General features: G+C 34.6%; 1 protein-coding gene and 1 long non-coding RNA gene across 2 annotated transcripts; one reads left to right on the forward strand and one right to left on the reverse strand.

The window, feature by feature from the left end:
* The first annotated feature begins 4,177 nt into the window (after nt 1-4,177).
* On the forward strand, nt 4,178-7,236 carry LOC127879579 (uncharacterized). Its single transcript, XR_008049161.1, has 3 exons — nt 4,178-4,227; nt 6,206-6,437; nt 7,124-7,236. It is a non-coding gene; the product is annotated as an uncharacterized LOC127879579 (long non-coding RNA).
* Nucleotides 7,237-23,748: 16,512 nt separating this feature from the next.
* On the reverse strand, nt 23,749-24,918 carry LOC127878731 (uncharacterized). Its single transcript, XM_052425260.1, has one exon. The coding sequence runs from the start codon at nt 24,916-24,918 to the stop codon at nt 23,749-23,751; it is 1,170 nt and encodes a 389-aa protein (XP_052281220.1).
* Between the last annotated feature and the right edge of the window lie 639 nt (nt 24,919-25,557).

A 25,557-nucleotide genomic window follows, 5' to 3' on the forward strand; every position in this document is an offset into this window, starting at 1 on the left:
AAGACATTACAGATTTAAATGTTATTGTTGACAATTCGCACAATCCAATAATTCCAATAAGACAAAGATGGTTCACCGACAATATATTTTAAGCATATCGATTCCAATTAGATAAACAAAAATCGCAGATAACAAATATATATTCCAACGGATTGGGTGAGATCAACAAAAATCAAAGATACTCAACATAAATTAAAATGATTTTGATAAGATCAACAATAATCACAGATAATCAATATAAATCACAATTAATTGGTTGAGATCAACAGTAATCACATATGGATAACAATGAACACAATGATTCGTATAAAATCAACCATTATCATAAACAATTTAAATCAGAATAATTAAATATAACAACAGTAATCATATAAAAACAGGAATACCAAACAAACAACACAAGATAAACGATAAGAAACTGATTGTTTCGAATGCAAAATCACGCGTTATACTATATATAATTGTATCCCAGTCTGTTTTATTACTAATAAAGAAAATAATCACGGCACATTGATAAACAATATTACAGGAAATGGGTTACGCATAAGTCTTGGTGATCCCGTCGTCATACAACGTGACTAGGAACGTTGCTACAGAAGACTAGGCACGTTGCTTTGCAGATCTGTGCTTTGATAAACTACTGCGACGCCTCTTTTCACACATATCTCATTCAAAGGTTTTCCCTTTATTGTGGGTGTCAAGGTGAGTGTGAAGATCAATTTTCTCTTGGAATGTTGGATTGTTAATTGAACAGGTAAATTGCTTTGCAACCACCTCCCTCCGGACGTGACGATTCAGGTCATCTTTCGTTGAAAACGTTTTGCCGCATTGTTCATGGGGGAACGGCTTTTCAACACCACGAATATTGTCTCTAATCAACAAAAAATGGAACTGTTATAATATCATTAAATACAAAAAATACACACAGACTATTATCCATAATAATGTGGAACTAAACAAAATAATGGTCGTAAGATGCGCTCCAGATAAGGCGCGTTAACGAATTATAAAATTCAAAATACGCATCACAAAATATTTGTAAGGGTCCAATTACGTATACGTGAAGTAGCGGTACGCGTTCATTCTGGACATATATCGTGTACTTTCCAATGTTTAAGTGACGCTTTGCATTGAAATTATATCTGGACCATTATGGTCATTATACACTATAATGAACACACGAATAAGCACCATACTAGTAATTATTTGTTATTTTTAAGCCGGCTTATTTCGAAAACACCATAACAACATTTGAAATAGTGCTTTGTAACTAGGTTATCAAAACATACTTTCGCTAATAATGCAGTGATCTGAGATGAATTGCATTTTGATTGTTTAATCGACAGAACCGAGCGTTGTTCTTTCAAAACACACATATGTGTCCGTTGAACGTCTTCGTTGTGTTATATGTTTATCCACAACTGGCGAATCTTTCAGTTTCTCTGTTGGCGCTTATCATGAAGCTTAAACCCTCACTCCGATTTAAATGTCTTCCCACGAATTTCACACACGAGCATCATATTTCTATAATTAAAGAATTACCCTTTGATAACATATATTTTTAAAATGTTTTAAAAGTTTTAATGACTACAAAAAGGCATAAGAAACACAAGTGATTGGATGTGACACACTATTTGTAACACTAACTCCATTCGTATTTTGACGGACACAAATCAACTTTTTGTCACATCTAAAAGGCCATAAAGCGTATGATAAATTTCTAAAAAAATGTCGATTACAGACTAGTTTAATATATGTATTTTGTGTATTAATGACGCCTAGTTTTGGCAGAGCTTTGCATCAAATGCTTATATAGTCAGTAACGAGTACGAACTATTGCTACTTCGAGACTACGCATAGCATTATAGTGAGGTCTTAAATGAGAACAATCGTTCACTGCTTGCTATTTAGATGTATCGACTACAAGACTTTATTTGTAACAAGCACACTTGAAAACAAACTGAGGAATGTTATTAAGTTAAGTGATTATATCGAACTCATGCTTCTGATTAAGGTGTTGATTAGCATATTCCCTCTTTGTTAAAATGTCATAAATTGAATTCCGTAGTCAAAATTTGTTTTGTTTGGTTAATGTTTTCTTATTTGTAACCTTTACATCATTTTGAAGAGTTCCAAACACGTGCACAGTGTGCTTTTCATTATCATTTGAATATTCTCGCAACCTGCGTTTGCAATTTCCTACAGCAAAAAAATACCAACCTGCGTTTGCAAAACAAAACACAATTACATGATTACCTATTTTTTCAAAATTCACCGATATTTTGTGGTCAATATTATTAAATATATTAAAATGAAGAGTAAAATCAAACTCATTCAGTCGTTAAACAAAAATTGTTTAAAGAAAATCATAAAATCCACATAAACAAAGAGCGTTTGCATTGCATATGAAAAACAGACTTTGCCAGCTGTATGGTAATGAAGGAGCCTTTACAAACTGCTTAACATATGGAATATTACTTCTGAAAAACATGTTCTTGTTTTTTCGGCATGCTTTATAGATATAGCAAATAAAAGTAATGTATGGTAAATCTCGTTAGTGATGTGCCTGCTAATCTTAAGGTCTTAGTCTGTAGCGAATAATTTTATTACTTTTCAGATAAGATTCAAGAACAGCTTTACAATAGAGCTATATCAGTAGACATATATATATCCAACTGACATGGAACGATATATTAGTTCTAGTACTACGAATGGACTGATGATAATAAGGTTTTTGTTCTTCGGTACTTGTTTATATAATTTTAAACATATTTGAATAGTATAATATATATACGATGAAGTCAATGTTTTGGCAGTTTCGTTGACAAACTTCCATTAAAACTGAATGCCCAGGCCTACGCACAGTATATGAAATGAGTTACGACCGAAGTTGTTTACATGTACATGCAACATTATATCGTCTTACATAGTATTCTTACAAATTAAACACGATCGAGATTAATTAATCTAAAGAAAAATGATTAAATCATGGTAGATAAAAATCAACTATTACGAACGCTTTAGCAGAACAAGTGGTGTTTACTATTCATCGATAAGATATATGATTGATTCACTCTCTTTTAAAATATGCTAGTCAACTTTTGTTTGTACCTACCGCGCGTGCTCACATATCGGAAAACCCAGACTGGAGAGTTCCGAATAACAACTATTGTCTTCGGAAAAGGGAAACAGTAAAGGCAATCTAATCATATCAAATAAATGCTTATTTAGTATACTGTGTCATGGGCTATCGCTTTTTAAAAACTGAAATTTTGATAATATGACAAAACAACAAAACTTACCTTACTGTGCACGATCACATACTGTTTAATTTTGCGGTCACGTGATCAAAAGTGTTCACCCACGGTGCAACTGTTGGTGAGGTACACAAGATACTTGGCACAAGGGCGGACGATGACATACGATAGCAAAACATTAGCACTTTATACTAAGGTCATATACAATATATTTAACACACGTAGACATGAACGCATTCAACCAAAGGGGTGTTGCTACATTTTATAATTACAGTGTCATTTTTGCAGAACATGAATACTTCAAAGTTATCAAGCTTAAGTTCAAAATAAACCTGTCGATGTCGGAGTTCAGGTCTTATAATGGTAGCATTATGAATATCATATGAAAGGGAATATCCGCCAGTTCATTCATATTGCCAAATGACAATTATATATTGCTAAATGACAATTGCATACTGCTAAATGACAATGGCATACTGCTAAATTACAATTGCATTTTGCTTTATTTTATTTGTTACAAAATAACTGCGTCTTACTTACGTCTTTATGCTTGTTTCTATCAGTTAGTGAAATATTGCTTGCATACTTCTTTTTAATGTTTACTCGATGCATGTTAATCATGTACTCTCTCGAGTGAATGACAAATTAATTATTTCTGTTAAATTGTTCATGTGGCTATCTTCTTGTTGCTGAAATATTATCATTTCAATAATATTGCTAGAAAATGGCATTTTTTTGTAAGTTCTACTTAGCGAAATGAATAAGCACAAGGCAGCAGCTCACATGAAGTTAGCCGAATGCCGAATGCATTCAGACGAATGCATTAGAAATACTGAATTATTACACGACGGAGAACCAGAGTTGTCGGTCGTTTATGGTAGTTTTCGTAGAACGGTGTTGTATTATATACCTACCAGATGAATTACTCTACCACGTCGTTTCGAACGTATTTTCCACTGTTCTTATTCAGGTAAAGGTTACTTGTTTAGTGTACTTGTTTATTAGGTAAATTGCATACGATTGTAATCCCCATTTGGAACGTTGAGTTGTCATTTGGTTTGTGATTAAGGTAGTGCACCTCTAATGATTTCCCGCGATTTCTTCGAAGGTTGAAGAGCCTACTATTAGGTGCCGTAGCCTAGTGGTTAAGGCGATAGACTAGAAATCTTTTGGGATATTCCCGCGGAGGTTCGAATCCTGCCGACGACGTATACTTTTTTGCGACGCGTTTTATTTATTTTCTAACGTAATTTGATTTAATATGGCATATAAGCTATATTTATTGTTAAATATGTTGCAATTTTTATGCACATTTTTCAATTATTGCTGTATATAGTGTTTCTATAAAAACTAAGTTTAAAATATGACTTAAATGATACTATTTTGAATTTTATGACACTTTGTTTTTAACCGACCCAATTTTTACTTGGCTGAAATCACTTACATTTCATGGTGCTCTTCCATAGATAAAAATTTGTAAAAAATAAATGTCTGTAAAAGAATACTTATTTCATCTTGTTTAAACTTTAAACACCTTTACAGCTTCTGTACACACCAACTGCATGCCCATATTTGGAAATTTGAATGAATTATGGAACTTTTATATACCCCAGGGGTGAAAATAAACTGGACAAAAGCCGAGCGTGGGGGTGGTTTTGAAAAAATCGGTATATTTTTTTAAAAAGCATGGAAAGCCTACCTACAAATTTGCATGTAGTTCAGTGAAATGATGCTGATTAAGAAAATAATTAATTAGATTATATTTGGATATGTGCCCATTAGAGGTGCACTACCTTAAGGTCTATTTGAAGTTAAAGGACCTAATTTTGTTTTCACTTGTAATCACGTCAAACGTCCCATAGTATTGTTTTAACGAAAGTGGGTTACGTAACGAAAATCAAAACGTCTAACTGTTGGCTTATTTGAATTTAACTATTAATTTCATTCTGTTTTCATCGTTTATCTTCGTAACACTGTCATTAATCTAATCAAATCGGTTGATACCTAGGTTGATTAAATTGTATCTTATTCAAATGATTCTTTTTAATAGTTTTTTGACTATTTTATCCCCAATACGGCATGGAAATGCATACAAAGAGATAATTAAAATGGAAAGCAATGTGAGAAAATAAGTATGCACAATTACCTCATTTACGAACAAAAATAATTATGTTTTCTGGAATTAAATGGTCTCTGTTTTTAATTTCAAAATTCAAATGTTTATATTTCGGATGCTGTTTTATACTATTGTCAATATATATTGACCATCTTACACCTTTTTCTGTATATTGGGTACAGATGACTTTCAATAGGTACCAGTTGACAAAAAACAGGTATAAGTTGACCAAAATGGGTTTGAGTTGATCGCAGTATGTGTTGATCAGTTACCTAACTACAGACTTTTAGCTGTTTGTCTTCAAAAAGACACATTTGATGATTTTTATTGTATAGACTTAAATAGTAGATCGATCTTGTTTTTATTTGCATCTATAATGTGTAGCTCAGTGACCCAGTTAATGTTTACGGTTTGTAACTCAGGGGTCCTGGGTTCCATCCTCACGTGCGGTGCTGATGTTTTTCATGGGAGTTTCCTCTGGCGAGACTGCAAAGCCCTAGCCTAGTACTGGTGAAACCCAGGAAGCATAATTAAGTGAATCTTTGCCTTAATGTAAGTTAAATACACGGGCAAAAACACCATACAAACAAACACATCAAGATGTTAGTACATGTAGGAAAATGGTGGGGTGTGTGAAAATTTCCCATAAAGATGGTACTTGGATGATCAAAGCAGATAAGATCATATTTCTGTGAAAAATGTTTAGAAACTTAGATCAGCAAGTGTAATATCTGACTACGTAACAGTTATTATCGCTCAAATCTATGATTATACTACATAATGGTGACTTGTTTTTATAAATAAAAAATAATGTACATGAATACATTTGCAGATATGAGCCAATAACAAAGAGCAGCTGCTCTTTTAAGGCAGGCAGCATATTTGTTGAATGGCAACACATGTGACAGGAGTACACAATACCAGCACCTGCACCAGTAACCTCTGTCAGTAGCACTAGTGCTGCAAAGGCAATTTTTCACCCGACAGTAAAAGGAGGCATGGGTATGCAAATACAGGAACTGTGGCAGTGTCAGCACTGGACTATTACACCCAGGTGTAATCAGGTATGCATCACTAAAGAGGCCTGTGCTAGATATTTTGGAACTACAGTCTATACCACACTAATTATTTTTTAATGTAAAGATTTTTATTGTTTCATAATATTCATGCATATACATCTCATTTTACTGTGCAAACTTAAAGTAGTCATTTATTATTGAATACTTCCTAATTATCTTTAACAAGACCTTCCTGTACTTTCAATTTGTTCTTGAAACTCCCTACATAATTAATGATTAGGAAAATGCTTTTAGCAGCTAACTCTAAAAAAGTTTTTGGAATGAGTTCCATAGTTTAGGATAGTTCAAACACTTTTAAATTTAAAAAATTATTCCCAATTGTACCCGTCCTTTTTACAATTGGACAAAGACATCGCCGCAATACAGAAAAACAGATTCCACAACACCGCACTTATAAGTATAGTATACAAATTAACATGTGTATCAAGTTGAGTCAGGTTCATACTGCACAGGTTATACCGGTAACTCTACTGGTATCAGTTAAAGAATTCAAATGTTTTTTGCCCTTAAATCCAAGGTAAATAACTATAATAAGTTATCAGTTATACAATTGCATCTACTTAACGTTTCTTAATAAGGCCTAAGCTCTTGCATAAATCAAACTAAATATTAAATGATTTCAACCTTAACAAGACAAATGTGTTGCATTCACTTCCCTACTGTAAATGCAGGTTCCTGGTTACAACTAATGACCACCTGTTGAAGGAGCTAGACGTTACCAGGGAGAGACACCAGCACAAAGATGAATCAGATTAACTGGAGCTACAAGCATCTTAAGAAAACCTTCAGGGACCAGTCTAAATGTTCTTATAATGACAATAGAGTGTGTTATAAGTTTTATTGCTAAGAATATTGGCTACTCTGTATCCAATATCTAAAGTGGTATTTTATTAAGATTTAGAAACAAAATAAGGCCAATCTTAATAAAAAATATTCTGCTAGTTGAAACATATTGAACTGTTTTTTCAAACATGCAGCAATTTGTTGTTTGCCATTTGAGCATTTGGCATGCTTAAGCTCAACATAATATTAGAGAAATTTATTTATACATATATTTTACTTATATTGCAATGATTATACAAGCATCTTTTCACACATCTTGTATATTGGTAAGCAGATATGTTCTTGCTAGATTTCAATGGTGTAGTTTTTTTTAGTAAATATGTCTTGCCTTTCTATTTTGTTGTGCTGACATTTAGACATTAGTTATAATTTGTTTGCAGTGAACAGCCTAGGTTAAGTAGACCTGGTACATCTATTCAATCAAATTGAGCCGCGTTCTGGGGAAATTGGCTTTATGCATGTGTGTTAAGTGTCGTCCCAGATTAGCTTATGTGGTCCACACATGCTTATCTGGGACAACAATTTCGGCCTAGACTGGATTTTCTTTTTCAAAATACTTTCTTTGAACGAAAAATCTCATAAAACCAGAAAGTGTCTTCCCTGATTAGCCTGTGCGGACCTTACAAGTTAATCTGCGACAACACTTTAGGAACATGCATTAAACCCCATTTTCTCAGAGCAAGGGTCAATTGTATTTATATCCTTTCAATATTCACATGTCCTTTATTTTAGAATCATACAGATTCTAAATGCCTATTTATTGTAAGCTGAATATTCAGTTAAAACCAAGAAGTGTCATAAGATCTTTGTTAAGACAAGACCCTGAATTCTAGCATTTAATGATTTTAATTGCTTTTCCACACGTATTCTATGTCTTTCATAAGCAACAATATAATTTGCTACCAAAAATGTTTCCATATATATAACTTCTTTTAGATGAAAAAAGTTAACATGTGTAAAAAAAGTTTGGCAAACACAATGACGGGTATTAATTTCATTGTGATTTTATGCATTTATTTTACACAGATTATAAAACCATGATGAAGTATATGTAATTAACAAATATAAATCAGTTTATTTATTGTTCATCCAGGCATTTACATATAACCAGACAGTAGTGCAATCTCACATGTATATGTAGGTTTTTAACTTATATTGCACCAGTGAAAAGATTGTTTTAAAAACAGTTGTATGATCATGTTAAAGTTGCATATGTCTAGTCATAAGCAGTATGTGTGGGATACACTAGCAACAGGACCAGAGTGATCATTTTGTTTTCAGATGATGTTTATGTAATGAGTGTTTCATCCTAATATTTATTTAACCAGTATGCCATGTAATACATACATTTCCTAATAAAATTGTAAAAAAAGGTTATTCAGTATTTAGATTATGTTGACACGCTTTTTCATCATGGATGGCTTCATCCACAGTCATTACATGACGCACAGCAACAACATAATTGAGCCACGGTCTAGGAAAATGGGTCTTAATGCATGTGTGTCAAGTGTTAATCAGGGCAAATCAGCGATGAAATTTTACCTAAATGGAATTGTTCGATAAAAAAGTCTCTGGCGGAAAGTGTTATCCCTGATAAGCCTGTGCTGATGGTACAGGCTAATCTGAGAAAACATTATGAGCACATGCATTGAGTCCAATTTTCCCAGAGCCAGACTTAAATGTTAAAGCAATGCACTATTAAAAAATATATCCAATGAACAGCAGCAATAGTGGTTTACAATTTATTGAAAATCTCATAATTGTTCAAATAAAAAAGATTTATTCATTATTTACAACAAGATGCAATCATCTTTCCAAAATAACAACACATTTGGCATTTCATGTAAACTTTAAAAGACTATTCACACTATATTATATATTAAACTGGTATTTATTATAAACAATACCATACTTAAGAAACACATACAGTTCTCACTATTCTATTCATAGCAATTCATATTGATTTCAGCAACAACTACCATAAACAACATTCCCAATTTGCATCTTTTAAAAGGTACAAGTATTTTAAATGCTATTTTCAAAACACAACCTATCATGGAAACAAAATGTTGACTTTTGAAGAGGCACTGTCATATACAGCTCTTTCTTAAAATGCACGTTTTTTAGTCATCAAGATAGAAAATTACAGTACCTCTTCGACTCCTTCAAAATATATTGGTAAATACAAAATAAACACAAACTCATACTGATGTAACAACCGGTGACATGCAGTCTTATTTCTGGTTATCTTCTGAAACACCCTTTATACAGTGTGAAAATTACATAAAAATAATATTTTATCTAAGACATTTCTGGCTGAACAAAAGCTTTTAATTACAAAAAACATATTCCACCAGGTAAATATCAACAATTATATTTTAAGTTATATTTAAGAAAAGTTTGTTTTTTTACAAAATCATTACCTCAAGTGTAAAAAATCTTGTATAATCTATAAAAAAATCATTTAAAAATCATTTTTCATATTTCTTGAATCATTAACAATAGTTTTCTAATAAACGTTCATTCATGTATTTTCATGTTTTTGAGTGTATACATTTATGAAATTATAATAGTACATAATGATGTTATTTATCATGTCTTTGGCTTGTCCTAATCGAGCAATAATTTTAAAGCAGACGAGAAGTCTTTTCCACCAAACCCGTGATTAGTCATGATGCGGTCAATCTGATGACAAAGAGACCCATATGGTGTCGGTCACCTTACTGCCATCATTGCGTTTTAAGCAAGACCCAGGTCCTACAATGTTGAACACTAATGTTTATGAGCCTTGTTGTGCGAATGGGTCTTAGAATCTAACTTCAACAGATGCGACCAGAAAAACTGCAGACCAGCCTGTGCATCTGCCTACCTGTCTGCCATAAAGTCACGTAAGGTTTCGTGGTCTCATAAGGGGACATTGTGACTCCTTATCAGAATGTACGGATGGCAGAGGCACATCTGAAGCACCGCGCTGATATGTCCTAAGACCCATTTTTGCATGAGCTTCTGAAGTAAATTTCTCCTTTAGATATTGTTTGTGATCAAAATCTCAAGATAACAAACTGGTATATATTGTTTATAACTTGTTCGAAATGTGGTAGAATATACTATTAAAGGGAAAATAAACAAAAAAACTACAAGAAAATTTAAAATCAGATGTAATAATAATAGAGGAATCGTTCGTAAAATGATTAAGGGCTAGTCTATAGATGCATTTTAACATTATTGTTTTCACAAGAATAGCTGGATGCGGATGTTCTGATATTGCAGTGATACATGTATATTGAATGCTTACTTAGGTGATCCTCACTCAAGGCCGCATTGTCATGACAAAGCCTCATACTCTTTAGAAACAAACACACATACAAGATATGCACTCATCTTGGTCATAAAGGGTGTCCATAATCCATCATTGGAGTGATTGCTGGATGGAGCCCCCTAAACGACCCCATCCAGGGCCTTGGTTTAACATTTTAGATCAGCATCGCCCTGGACGCATGTTTAGAACCTTGGCAATCACCATTGGGCACAGCCGGACCTGCAATAACACAGCAGACATATGGATTTTTAATTGCCCCATTCACACGCAAGAACATGACTAATTTACTCATCTTTTCAAAGTCCTTTATTCATGTTAAAGGGACAAAGAAACAATACTTAAATTGACTGATTAATTCACTTGTTCAAATTTAAACATGTGACATAGTACCTCATTTTTATGCCCCAGGATCGAATGATCGGGGGTATATTGTTTTTGGCCTGTCTGTCTGTCTGTCTGTCAGGTCTGTCAATACAGTCAGTTTATCTATTCCGGCTCCTGTCCGATTCCGACATATTTCTAGATTGAATGGCTGGTACGGAGAGAGTATGTTTATAAACTTAATTTTGTCTGTTGTTTCATGTAAAGTAATTATTTCTTTGTCTACTGAATGGATGTTTACAAAATGTATGAACTCTTGGCCTGCCAGCGCTTGGATTTCCAAAACGAGGCTTCAGATCGGTTGAATTTCCGGCGCGTTTTTTCGGACGTCTGAAAAGTCGGTGGACAACATTAATCTGTTCAATGACCGAGGTTACCAAAAGGTTCGTGTTATTTTCTTGAATTATATATATTTTACTCGTTACAGTCATCAATATGCATTTCCACCTTCATTTAAGAAAGATAAACACCATTATATAAAGGCCAGTCAGTGTATCTATTCCGTACCACCTGGATGCATAACTCGGGGGCCGTATAAACATTACCGTAACTTCGACAAACATTTTTGGTGCATGTTTTGCGGATTTGGTCTGTTGTTTAATGCTATAGTTCGTCATCAAACTTGGTTGACATGCAAAGTATGCCTTGAAATAAAATGTTTGCAATATTTTCTCCCATTTGTAAATGTGTAATGAAAATAAATAAACTTTCAGTGGTCAGACAAACTGTCTTAACTGTCAGAATTACACCACAGGAACTCGAAATTCTTTCACTACATAAAGTCTATGCATAAATTATTAAAAAAAAATACCCCACCCACCCCTCTTCTCTATATATAAAAAGACAGCTTGTCTTTTTATATATAGAGAAGAGGGGTGGGTGGGGTATTTTTTTAATAATTTATGCATAGACTTTATGTAGTGATAGAATTTCAAGCTCATGTGATTACACACACACACACACACACATATACATGTATGAACACTATTATAAACAAAAGCTATGATGAATTCTTTCAAATAATTGGTCTCATTATTCACAGTGTGTCACAATGTGTTCACTATATCCCTGCTGCAGGCTCATTAATGAGCAGTTTATAATTTTGTCACAATATTTACACAAATTATCCAATGCATTGAATAATATTCTTTGCATTAGGGAAATGCTAAATGTATGCTGTCTCAGAACTTAACTTAGCTATAAATTAAAATGTATGTTATACTCACGCAGTACTGTATAAATAAACTATGATATCATAGGAAATATTTGCCTTTAATAAATGTAAACATATAAGGTTACATACAGTATGAACTGTAATAAAAATGAATACAGTATGGTACATGTGGTATTTTCTCACATGATCAGTTGATCACATTGTGCAACAAGGTGAACACAAAAGGATTTAGTTTTTTTTATTTTACCCCATGAACAAAGTATGGGGCTGAATTGGATTCACATCGGTGGGTTGGTCCAGTGTCTGTAAACAAAAGTTGAAAATCTTTGTGGCCATTCAACAGAGTCAAATGATATGTTATACTAATATGCAATACAGTACTCCACAATTGCCTGTAGGTTTGTTTAATGATTCACTTCAAAATATACTTGTGGCCATTTGAATATGCCTGTCTATATGGTTGTATAATGTGATCACTTGTAGCTGGTGTGTGGGTGGGTGGGCTTCAGAGTTTGATTTGCTAAATAACTTAAGTACCCTTGCATAATGAACACCAAACTTTGTGTATAGACAGCTGGTACTTACATGAAAATCCCTTTAGAATTTAGTCAAGGTCATTGTGGATATAAATATAATTTGAGTGTCCGCTTAATTACTCAATAGTTTCTGCATGTATGGACAGCACATTTTTATGTCCACCAGTATATGCTGGGGGACATACTGATCTACATTGCCATCTGCAATTTGATATCAACTGTTTTCAAATCATCTGCTATTAATTGTCCCTGTTGAGGACAATGGTTTATACGTAGAGCGTCGGACTCTATACACGAAGGGCATGGATTCAAATACTGTGATAAATGCGTCAACCTTTGGATTATTTCACAATTCAAATTTCAGCACGAGTACTGGTTATGTATCTAAGAAGCAGAATTGAGAAGGAATAGTCTTAAGCTGTAAGAACTTGTTTCCCAAATGTTGTAAAATTATTAAGTTTAAACTAAATTGTTGCTGTAAATTGTAACAGGTATGAATGAGTTAACACATAACCAAACAATAAAGATATTTTAGATGTTTGTTGCAGATGACATAGGACATCACTAGGATAAAAGTAATATTTACTCATTTTAGCAATTTCTCCTTTTATCATAATGATTTCTACCCTACCAAATCAATTTCTTCCTTCTCTATCAAAGTTCCATTTTTTTCTGCAACCTCATTGAATTTAGGACATTCCAAATGTATTGTTTGGTAACAAGTTGACACCGAACTTCATTTTTTCCCCCACAAAATATGTGATAATATACTCAATGAATATGCTAGTCCTTTATGTCTTGTTTGTTAATTATATATTTTTATATATTTTTATTTTGTTATTGATTTTAAACCTTTCAATGCTGCATTTCAAGATTTGGAATTAATGTGTCTATGGACTGGATTTAAGCACTTGCATCCAATTAGCTCAGCCTTCCAAAATAGCCAAAATGATTTGAGACAGTTTGTAACAAAGATTCAACTACACGAATGTGTGTGTTATCTTTGAAACACATTGTTGATAAGACACGCAAAAAATATCCAGCATTGAAAGTGTTATTTCAACAGGCAGTTGATTTGCTAGAAATAAAATTGTAAAATTATTACTTAATCGTGTTTTTTATTTACACCCCATATTTTGTAACAATGTCTCGATACCTTTTTGTACAAAAATCTGCTCAAAGTGACAGTCAAAAATCATTTTGAGATGACCCCCGAGAGCACACATCTAAAAATAGATAAGCGATTCGGAATAGTTTCTCTGCTATCGCAAACGGACACGTCGGGTGCAGGTTTACACGCGTGGTTTTACCTACTTACACGTGCTCGATTTAATTCAAGTAAGTCTTAAATTATCGATAAAAAAAAGTGTCTCTCATCATACGAAAACAGAGAAATGTGTCTATCGCACGTGAGAAATTTGCAGCGAAAAAGCGTAAGGTGTGACGGAATAGATACACTGACTGTACTATATAAACTGTGCGCTTTAGTTTCTTTAGCTAGTTACAACAGAGACACGTTAAGCTTTTAAGTTCCTGTTATAGCGTAAATAAATCACAAACAGTAGAACTTACCTGGGCATCATTTTTCTCAAAGCGTTGCATCATTTTTCTCAAGCGTTTACAACAGGAATAAGGTGTCGATAGTGGGAATCTAAGCAAAACAATAGGCACTATGTCGACGGGTAAGTTGTTTACTCTATCACCGCTTTTTACGAAGGATTCCAGAAATAGTCGATGTATCACGGTTGATACCGGAGATTTTGATTTTGATGTTAAGAGTGATCTTCAGGCAATAGAAATTTACGCTGCAATTTGCGCTGGAATTAAGTTTTTTAATACTGGTTCCCCTTTCGGATTGTGAACTATTTATAATGGCGGTGTATGCAAAACCGAAGACTAATTCTGAATCAAAGACGCAATAACAATCGGTCTTAAGAAGTAATATAGATCCTTAATGATATTAACAGCTTGTTAAATTTAGTAGCAACATAGCCAAATGAACATAGTTAAACAAAGAACGCCGTTAGAATAAGCATAATTAATACAAATTCTAAAAGTTCAACTGCAGTTGTCAATAACACACACGAAGTAAAGATATATATGAATTAATTATAAACTTATCAACATGCGACATTGAGATGAAATGTTTGAATAGCAAATATAACTAGGCAAAATGCAAAGACCATGTATCAGAAAGCATATGGCAGTACATGAGAATGTCATATAACATCATGCATGGACTGGCGGATATTCCCTTCCATAATATCATTGATCAGTCCCTTTAAAGAAAACATGGTAGGTAGGTATGTTTCCGAAAACACACCTTTATGAGCCCAAGAGAATTGAATTCTTAATTTGTTTGAAACTTTACCTTAAACGCCTAACTTTCGTTTATGCGTGTTTAAATGGAATACAGATAAACTATTTTTATACTGGCTCTGTACTAGCATATACAATAGCAAACAACAAACACGTACTCTTGATTAGAAGTAAGTATTTTGCTTTTACATTTTATTTGTCTCTCTTTTTCCAACGTACCTTATTAAGGGACTATAGGCTTATGACACGCTAAGGTCTTTGTTATCATTTTTTCAATGTCACAAAGCAACATGATCAAGTAATACATATTTTTTGCAAATGAAACAAACAGCTTCTCTTATATCTGTTTGCTTAAAGATAAAAACACTGAACGAGGAAGCTACACCCCCTGCCGAGATTGTTACTCCTCGATGTTGAGCAATCCTTATTGATTCCTGACTAACAGCCATCATCTGTATAACATTAACTTTTCATTAAAATCCGTCAATTGGTTTATGGCATATGAATCCTATACTAACAAATGAAAGCTAAACTGTTGACAGTCATCTTTGATCTTCGGAAATAGCGAGAGGACACGGAAATGGAGGCGCAAAACGTTTATTTTTCTGTACTAACTTGAACTTTAAACGGCATTAGTAACACATGCATCGTGCACATTGTGTAAATGCCCTTAACATTTAAAGCGCGTTTTATGAAAGTCATGCAAAGGGTTAATTGGATAAAACGCGAGCACGACAGTATTTTCAGACGGAATGGCGGAAAGAGAGATTGCCTGATGGAAGGATGGACAGATGCAGGGCATACCTTCAATCCCAAACCCGCTTTACGGGAATTCATAAATATTAAAAAAACATGTTGTTACAATATATATAATGGGAAGATATTATTAAGTGAAAATATGTTATTTTTGTCAAAATAATTTTTGAACTTATAATATAACTTTAGTGTAGATCAATGTCGCATTTAATGTTATTAACAGTTAATCTAGTTTTGAATTACCAAGATAACTTTACATAGCAGCAATCTTTCAAACTACAGAAACATCATTATTGGAAACGATACTTGTGCCCATAAGGAACATATGCCGCAAATGCTTTTTCCCTTAAATCTCCGCTTACACAAACAAACAAGCTATTTATGGCAGTATTTACTTTTTGAAATGTCAGTTGGACCTCAACTGCAAAGGTAGGGTAACAGGTTTACCAAACGAATTGCAATATCCTCATGGTGTTTATTAGTTGTAAATTATTTTAGAATATCAAGATAAACAAGACAAGCAATAAAGGTCCCATACCTACGCAGGAACTACCATTTTCAGCAATATTTGTAGTTAATGTGTTGCTATAGCCACCAGAATTCTTGACGTAGGAGAAAAAATGAAATTACGTGCGTAATCTCCATATTTCCATATGTCCATGTTTTAAGTTTCATGAAAAATATGAAGAACTTTTAAAGTTATCGCAGGAACCACCATTTTCAGCAATATTACTATTTGTTGCTATAGCAACCAGAATTCTTGACGTAGGAACAAAATTAAATGACGTGCATAATCTCCATATTGCCATCTGTCCATGTTTCAAGTTTGTTGAAAAAATATGAAGAACTTGTAAAGTTATCGCAGGATCCAGAAAAATGTGACAGACTGACTGACAGACACACAGAGCGAAAACCGGTTTCACCGGTAGAGGACTAATGACTGTTACAGTCCTGACAAGCTGGTTTATGACCATATGTTACCTTTGAAAGTTTAGTGACATTGACCGAGGTAGGGAGATGAGTGCCACACGCGTCAAGTCGTCTTATGATGGATTTCATGTGTGCCAAGTCATTTTAAGGCCTTTCTTATTCATGGAAAAGTTATGGATATGAACTAAATTTTCAAGCTGTTTTCAAGCTGTTTAATAGCAAAATGTTATATTAGACATCTTTGAATGACCTTAAACTTTGATGTAGAAATACAGGTGTTTAACGCCTCCATACAATACACATTTATGCCAAGTTATTAAAAACATCTATAGGAGAGTTATTGCTATGAAAGATAATATCACACAGGCGCACAGACGTACAGTGTTTGAGACGGACATACAGGCCGACGGACATTGCGACTGCTATATGTGTCGATTTCTTAAAGGCGGGGAACATACAAATATTAGTTATAGATACTTAACAAGTCACGATAATTTTTTTAATAAAGTGCACTTTCAAAATCGTCTCCAGAGGAAGAAGGTTTATGTTGATAAGTATACTAAATAAGTGACATAATTGAATAAGAAGTATATTTTGTAATGCTTGAAATCTATGGGAATACATCTTATCTTACAATATACTCGGATTCCCTTTATGGTTTTAAGCAAGTCTGTCCATCCTACTTTTCGTCAGAAGTTGATGCGCGAACGTATTCAATCAGAATATTGCATCCATGTGTATAAACACAATTAAACAGATCATATTACGTGCGGTGAAAAGTTTCCTTCAAAAATATAATCCTTCGTGAAGCCTGTTAGTTTATTGATAATCAATGTGTTGTCCTTCAAATTTGCCTTGAACATGGCAAACTGTTATTGTGAAAGATACCTGGCTATTATTTAGTCTATTTTTAAAAACATGCAAAATCAACACTATGGTAGCTTTAGATAGACACACAACCATTAAGATATCCGAATTAACTTGATATAGAAGAACCAAAGTAAACACTCAATAACACTTCATTTAATACTATACAAAACAATGACTGATTTCATTGACATCCGTTGTTGGTATTTTTTGTTCGGATCCAAGTTTAGACCACAGTAATTGAACCAAGTCAACATCCTCAAAAATTAGGTCAATAATTAAATAACTGTAAACTATATTTTTCTGCCATATTGAGTATGAAGTATAAGGCATTTTATTTGTATTGGTTAAAAAATCGACATCGTCGTAAATAAGCCACCCATCCAAGTTACCATTTTAGAAACGGAGATATGTTTTGTTTGTCTTGTTGATTCTTTTTCGTATGAATACGCAGATACTGCACTTACAATATTTATTCCGTTTTTTTTCCGAAATGTAAATAAAAACTCGAGGGGAATAAATGAAACATAACAAGCATGCTTAATATCAAGGTCCAGCATCACGTTAATAAATAAAAAGAATTATCGAGTTACGTGAATGCACCTTTATGGTCATTCGACGTTCTAATGTTTCAATAAGAAAAACTTAAAGTTAAGAATACGTTTGATGTTAAAAATCCATAACTATTATGATGTTTAGAAGCGCATTATTTCGTTTCCTCACACATGACATAAGTTTAAGAGCGATATAGATGATCTTTGAAACACAAGAAGCCTTAACAGACCATGCAATACAGCATACACATTTACTAATGTTTATTTTTAAAGGGGCCTTTTCCCAGATTTTGACATGTTTTGAAGTTTGTCTTTAAATGCTTTCTATTGATAAATGTAGTAAAAATCAAGAATAAAATTAAAAAAGAAAAAAATCTGGGCTCGAACCACTGACCCTTAAAGTCCTGGAGTAGAAAGTCTACCAATTTGATCGCTCGGCCATCCAGCCAAGTATGTGTGTTGGACGTAATTTATACTTTATATAAGCAATCTTCGTAGTTTCGCAAAATACAACGACAACAACAGAACTCACCAAATTATTTAATCGTTTCGCGTTGCAACGCTTTATAATTTTCAAAAAAGATGCATATAATGGCTATATTAGAGCATGGCAGCTGTTCAGTCTTACTGTTTCCTCACAACTATCATAACTAAAACAAAAAATTGCGAATCTGAAACATCTTTTTTCAATTTTTTTCAATTTACCAAAACGTGAAAAGGCCCCTTTAATTTAGGTTAGGTTGAATGTTAAAAATATTCAGTATTGATATGAATACAATTATCATGGTTCTCAATCAACGTTTCACATACCAATCCTCTTTAATTTACCGAAAATAAACCCCGTATGAACAAACTTTTATTTTTTGTTTTTTTGTGTGGATTTAGTTAAATAGAAGATGCTTTCAAAAAAAACATGAAAAAAGTTCTAATAAATTTTTTGTCTAAAAAGGGTTTGCTAATGAATCTACTCTTAGAATATGTGTTTTACAAAAATAATGCCTTAAAAATTTCTTATTATTTTTTCTTTATGAAATAATTGGAACCATAGTATTTAAGCAAATGCATATTAAATATAACTTGAAGAATGTCAATGTTTGTGCCGATCGCTCTATTACCTTAAACAATTCTTTAAAAATATAGTTAATCAATAAAATGTCGCGAATCTAGGAAGTGCACAAATTCGTTTAGCGGTTGACTCTCAAAAATATTCATGCTTATACTAAAACATAACAACTACATGTAATAACCTTTGCTTATTTTAGTCTTTAGTTTTCATATAAGATCGGAAATGATAGCAATGACGTCAAATAGAGTTATATATCTTTTTTATAGGCCTGAATCTGATATGATAAAACTGACCTAGACACAAGACAAGTATTTCCCTCTTATGTTTGTCTATGTTGACACTGTATCTGATATATTAGAACTAAACACGAGTTATCATAGAGTATGCATGCGATAATTAAAAGAAGGTTTTATATAAGTATAGTGATGTTACAAACCGAAAATAACTCGCATTAACCAATTTACATATTGTGCTATTTACAGAAGAATTGAAGGAATTGTTAGAACAAGAATAACCAGTCTTACATGTAGTGCAATATACAAAGGGAAAATACGTTTTTGGATTCGTAAGAACTACAATTCATCACTTTAAGTCTAGTGTTATGTACAGAAGGAATAAACATTCCTGGAATAGTTAGAACTATTAGAACTATTAACCACTTTACATGTTCAGCTATGTACAGAGGGAAAAGGAATTAATGCAATTGTTAGAATAAAATGAACAACTTTACAACTAGTGCTATATAAAGATCGAATAGGCATTCATCAAATTGTTAGAACTAGAATTAACAACTTTACATCTAGTCCTATATTAAGAAAGAATAGAATGGAATTGTGGAATCGTAAGAACTAGAGTTTGCATCTTAACATATTCTGCTATGCTTAGAGGTTACAATATACTAAATACTCGTTTCATGTAGGGCTGTACTCTCGAACAAAAATATCATAGTTGACTCGAAGGCATGTTTTACATCTTAAACTATTGTTCGGGTTTTATCTTTCGGAGATAATGGTAGGGCATAAATAGGTGTTCACGACCGAATCCCTGAAATATGATGATAAACTTGGAGACTTTAGTTAAGCCTTGCACTGAAAAAGGTTACATTCCACTAAGAAACGACCGAAAAAAAAGTTGGAAAAACAGTCGATTTTGATTAGCGTCAAGTTCTTTTTTGGTTTGAACATGACATATCTTTTTTATTGCATAAATCGATTCCGCTTAGAATGGCCTTTAAGAAAATGTATGGTTATGGGGGTCTCTATGTGCAAAATGTTGAATTTATTTTCGCTCAAAGTTGTCGCTTTTACATTGAATTATATAGGGAAACTATTTAGTATATTGTGACCTAGAGGGAATAGACCCCAGTGTATTGTTAGAAAGCGGCTAAACAAGACATAAGCTGACCTACTTTCCAGTTTAAGAATTGTAGATCACATGTGTGAGTGTTGTATTGCACGATAACTCAAATTTTTGTTATAATATAAAGGATTGCAATTTTCGTATATTTTGAATCTTACAATGAGCTTGGGGAGAGGTTTATATGGCGAATATTATATGCCGCACTTTAAAGGGAGCTTTTCAGGTTTAGGTAAATTGACAAAATTAAAAATAATTGTTTCAGATTCGCAAATGTTGTAGTTATGATTTTTGTGAGGAAACAGTAATACTGAACATGTACCATTCTCTAAAATATCCATTCTATGCGTCTTTCGACGATTTAAAAACCTTTAAAAATTATAAAGGGTTGCAACGATTGAATAATTTGGAGAGTTCTGTTGTTGTCGTTATATTTTCTTACACTAAAAGGATTGCTTAAATAAAGAAAAAAAATCATCACTTATTGTATGAGCACGGATGGCCGAGTGGTCTTAGCGCTAGACTTTTACCAAAAGGGTCAGTGGTTTGAGCCCAGTTGAGAGTTACTTTTTTCGGCATAGCTGTTTAACGTCACTTTTGACCTTAGATGACCTTTATTCATGATAGGTCCGGAATGAATAAACTCGAATTGTGCATTGGCTAATAATACAACAATCACCGTAAACATTGGTAGTCGGGTTCCCAGACTAAAACATTGGATGCATATCATTTGTACTGAAATAGATCTATGAATATATTGTCAATTACATGTAAATTACAATAATTTAACAACTGGTATGATACAAAACATCCCCTAAACATTACATCGAAACGTTTCTCCTTACTTTACGAAGCAGAATAGCAATAATCAAATATCTCTACAATTAATTTTGTTTAGGTCACATAACCACAAACCGGAACTCCTGTTTTTAGGGTTACATGCAGTCAGTTTGATACTTAGCACACATTGTTGAGTGCATGCTGCCTAGGATTTGTAAAATACATTGCAAATGGCTAGTTTTGGTATCAACTTGAAGGTATATTTGTAAGCAATAAGAAAATGAGCCATTTTTGTGCTCTACTTTTTGTGTTGATTGTTCCCGGCTTTGAAAGTAGGTCATACTATTTGAGCCCAAAATGGTTGTCTGCACAGCTGTCAAAACCGGTTTGCCTATTCTAAGGTAAATATTTTGAGTTAGCACACATAGAATTTAATGACATGCATTTTTTCAAAAGATTATGCATTTATCTTTCCAATGATGTATGATGAAATAGTGGGTATGCGCTTGATCATGGTAAAAATTGATATCGAACTTCAACTATTTTTTATGAAAATATAGAAGGAAATTAATTGCGCATGCGTAACCTTTAAGCACATCCGACCAAGTTAGTCGTCTGCCAGAATTTTGACAATTGACCATCAAAAACTCTCTGAATTGCAAAACATAACTGCCAGATGTCATTTGACCCAAATTAGGGCTGTTTGCAATTGGGCTGTTGCACTTGGGTCATAAGGGGGGTAAATGCAGGAAAATCACACCGAAACCTGTTCCGGAGACATATTCTAAGACTACTTAAACACTCTGTATTGTTTTTCAGTGACATTTTGACATTCATTTGCGTCAATCTCAATAATGAACTTAATGCATGTCTCTACTTCATCTGTATTTATTATTATTGTTTACTTTTTGAGCCTTTTACTGTTAAAAATGCCTGCAAAGTTTGGACCGACATCGCTATCTGCCTTCGCCTTCAACCCCGTCAGGCAGATTATACTCAGAATAACACTACTTTACCTTATTTTTCCTGTTTGGATATCTTGCAGAGTTTAAGTAAAATCAAGTATTCAGCTGAAAACACAAAAATGATAATAATATTATGCTTTCTTTCCTGGAAGAATGTTGTTGTGATAGACCCTGTGTGAAAAACACCAGGGAATCTGTATTTTAGTGACCTCAATATTATGCGTAAACCTAAGTGTGCATTTGTAGGCGGTGTCAAAATGGGTATTTAGCTCTGCCTGAACTGTTGTCCAATTGGTTTACAAGTCTGGCTGAAGTGACAGGCCATCATAAACTCTACAGCATGACTGATTCGGAGACGGCCCTCAACACTCGCCCAGTCGTGTCGATAGGATCGGTGTCTTTGCAGGTAAGTACTCCGTTATTTTCAATTAAATCTATTGTAAAATGATTTATTTTATATCCTGGCACACTTTTGTCACCAAAATTAGAAAAACTGGGTGTTTTACATTTACTGCAGCTCTTAAACCACATTTTGTGGCGATAACTTTGCCAGTGTGCCAGACAATGTGATGCCGGCGTAGTGAATTATTCATTTGCAGCAAATAAAGCAACAAATACTATTAAAAGCTTACTCTAATTGTATCTAACTTACATTAGTTGGCACCGTTTATAGTAAATGAGCACAAAAAACCATTTTGTTTTCTCAGATTACACGGAATTGAGCACCCGGGCCAGACTGACGCTTTCCGCAGCCTGTCCGAGACGGAACTCGAGCCGAGGAATCATAGGTCCAGGTGTGACAAAAGACTTAAAGCTCATGTCTGACGATGACTTTTTTTTTAGTCAGGAAGTCAAGATGTTGTTTTTTCATGCAAGCAAGCCCTTTTGTTGGATCAAATGACATTAGAAATGCTGCTTCTACATGGATTTTACCTAAAATGTGCCTTTTTTTAAAGTTTGTTCGAAGCCGGTTCAAAACCTGCTTTGATGCACAAATAATGCCATTGATGATTTTTTCACTTATTAAGTCATATGTTACATCAGCTTTGCCTATTAGAATCGAAAGTGATGCCTTGTATGGAGTCTAAGTGCTGCATGTATGATATAACCAAGTATGTTTTTTCTACCTTAATTCTTGACGCGAAACGCTGTTACGCATGGCGCTTTCAACGGCAACTTTTATGAATAAATCTGTGTGTCATTGTACCGGAACATTGTGATCTTTCTCAAAACAGATTACACCTGTGGGAAAAATGCCTTTAATTCAAATTTGAAGGGGTTGGGTTCTCTTAAAGGTCACATAACCCCCAAACCGGAACTCCTGTTTTTAGGGTTACATGCAGTCAGTTTGATACTTAGCACACCTTGTTGAGTGCATGCTGCCTAGGATTTGTAAAATACATTGCAAATGGCTAGTTTTGGTATCTTCTTCTTCTTCTTGGCGTTCGCTCTACACGATCACACCAGTTTTTTCAATAAATGATGTGGTCCGTCTCAGGTCATCCACGTCTCCATAAAGTTTCTGATGGAGGGTTGTGTCCTGGGGCCACTTTGTAGCTCGCTCCTGGTCGTGACGTTTACATCTTTGGAGGATGTGTTCAGCTGTTTGGTCTTCTGTGCCACACGGACAGGTCGGTGACGGGGCCAGTCTGTATTTTTTATGCATGTGTGCATTGAGTCGGTTGTGCCCTGATCGGAGTCTGACCATTATCACTTGCTCTGCCCTGCTTAGGAGATGATATGCATCTGCTTCTTGTCTTGGCCGGGTAAGTGATTTAATGATGGTAACTTTCTCCTTGTAGCTTACTTGCACATGTGGCTGATCTAACTGAGCACCTTGTTTTGCCAGTTGGTCAGCATCTTCATTTCCGGCCACTCCACAGTGTGCTGGGATCCACTGGAGGGTCACGTTTAGGTTGGTGCTGATTCTTTGTAAGGCATTTGCAAGCTGAGGAACCTTGTTGTTGGTCAGGGCTTCTAATACAGACATGGCATCTGTAAAGAAGACTATCGAGTTGACATCTTCGGTCGAGTCTTCAATCATTGACACTGCCTTCATGAGGGCTAAAGTCTCTGCTCTGTAGTTGCTACAGTGTGTTCCGGTTGCTGCATGATGTGTTTCTCGTTTTCCGGATGTGTACAGAATGACGATGCCGGCACCTCCATTTATGACTGCTCTAGTGGCAGAACCGTCTGTGTAGACATGAGTCCATGCCTCTCTTGGGTATTCGTCATCGATCATGGCAAGTGTGAGGCTCTTTCTGATATGCTCATCCTCTTGTTTACCTGGCTGTAGGTGAGGAACACTGGATCTTACTGCAACATTTGACAGGTCATTTTGTAATGGATCTATGATGTCTTCTTGACCAAGCGGAGTGGTGGGGATGGTCAGATCCGTTGCATAGGCCTTGTCCAGCTTCTTAGCTTCGTGTACAAAGCTGCTACGCTTGATCCGATTTTTGGTGTACCCTTTAACTCTGGCTGACATGGGGTGATCCGTTAGACATGTATACTTCTCTGTCTGAAGCAGGATTTTGACATCTCTTCTTTCTTGAAGTGGTTGTATTCCTGTTATCTTTTCCATGAAGGCAATTGGTGTGGACTTGGTTGCTCCTGTCATGATGCGCAGAGCTTGGTTCTGGATTTTATCCAGAGCCTGGCGATTGGATTTGGCTGTGGAAGACCATGTGGGGGAACTATACTCTAGTTGGGGTCTCACTGTGCCTTGATAGACTGTCTTGAGTATGTGCTCATTTGCCCCCATGTAGTTCCCGCAAGCTTTCGCATCATTGCAAGTTTTCTTCGGGCCCTTCCTTCTGCTTTCATGAGGTGTGGCTTCCACGTTTGCCTCTTGTCAAAGGTGACTCCCAGGTACGTGGTCTCGTCTGCTTCAGTCATAGGAGTGTCTCCCATTCTCACCGTCCCTGCTTTCTGTTTTGATGACAATGTGAATAGTGTGGTGGATGATTTCTCTTTGTTGATCATTACACACCAGTCTTCAGCCCATGCGGTAAGTTTGTCTATTGCTTCTTGCATTCTGTATGTGGCTGTGGTGGCATGCTCTTCTTTGCACCATAACACAAGATCATCAGCATAAAGTGCCGCCTTCACTCCCCTTGGCAATTCAGACACAAGATCGTTGATGAAGAGTAAGAAGAGCGTCGGGGACAGGACTCCTCCTTGTGGGACACCGTGCCGTAGAAGGAACTTCTTACTGCTTCTTTGGTTCAAGCTTACTCTTGCCCTTCTATTGAATAGA

The sequence above is a fragment of the Dreissena polymorpha genome, chromosome 4, assembly GCF_020536995.1.
Source record: "Dreissena polymorpha isolate Duluth1 chromosome 4, UMN_Dpol_1.0, whole genome shotgun sequence".
In the NCBI taxonomy this organism is placed as follows: domain Eukaryota; kingdom Metazoa; phylum Mollusca; class Bivalvia; order Myida; family Dreissenidae; genus Dreissena; species Dreissena polymorpha.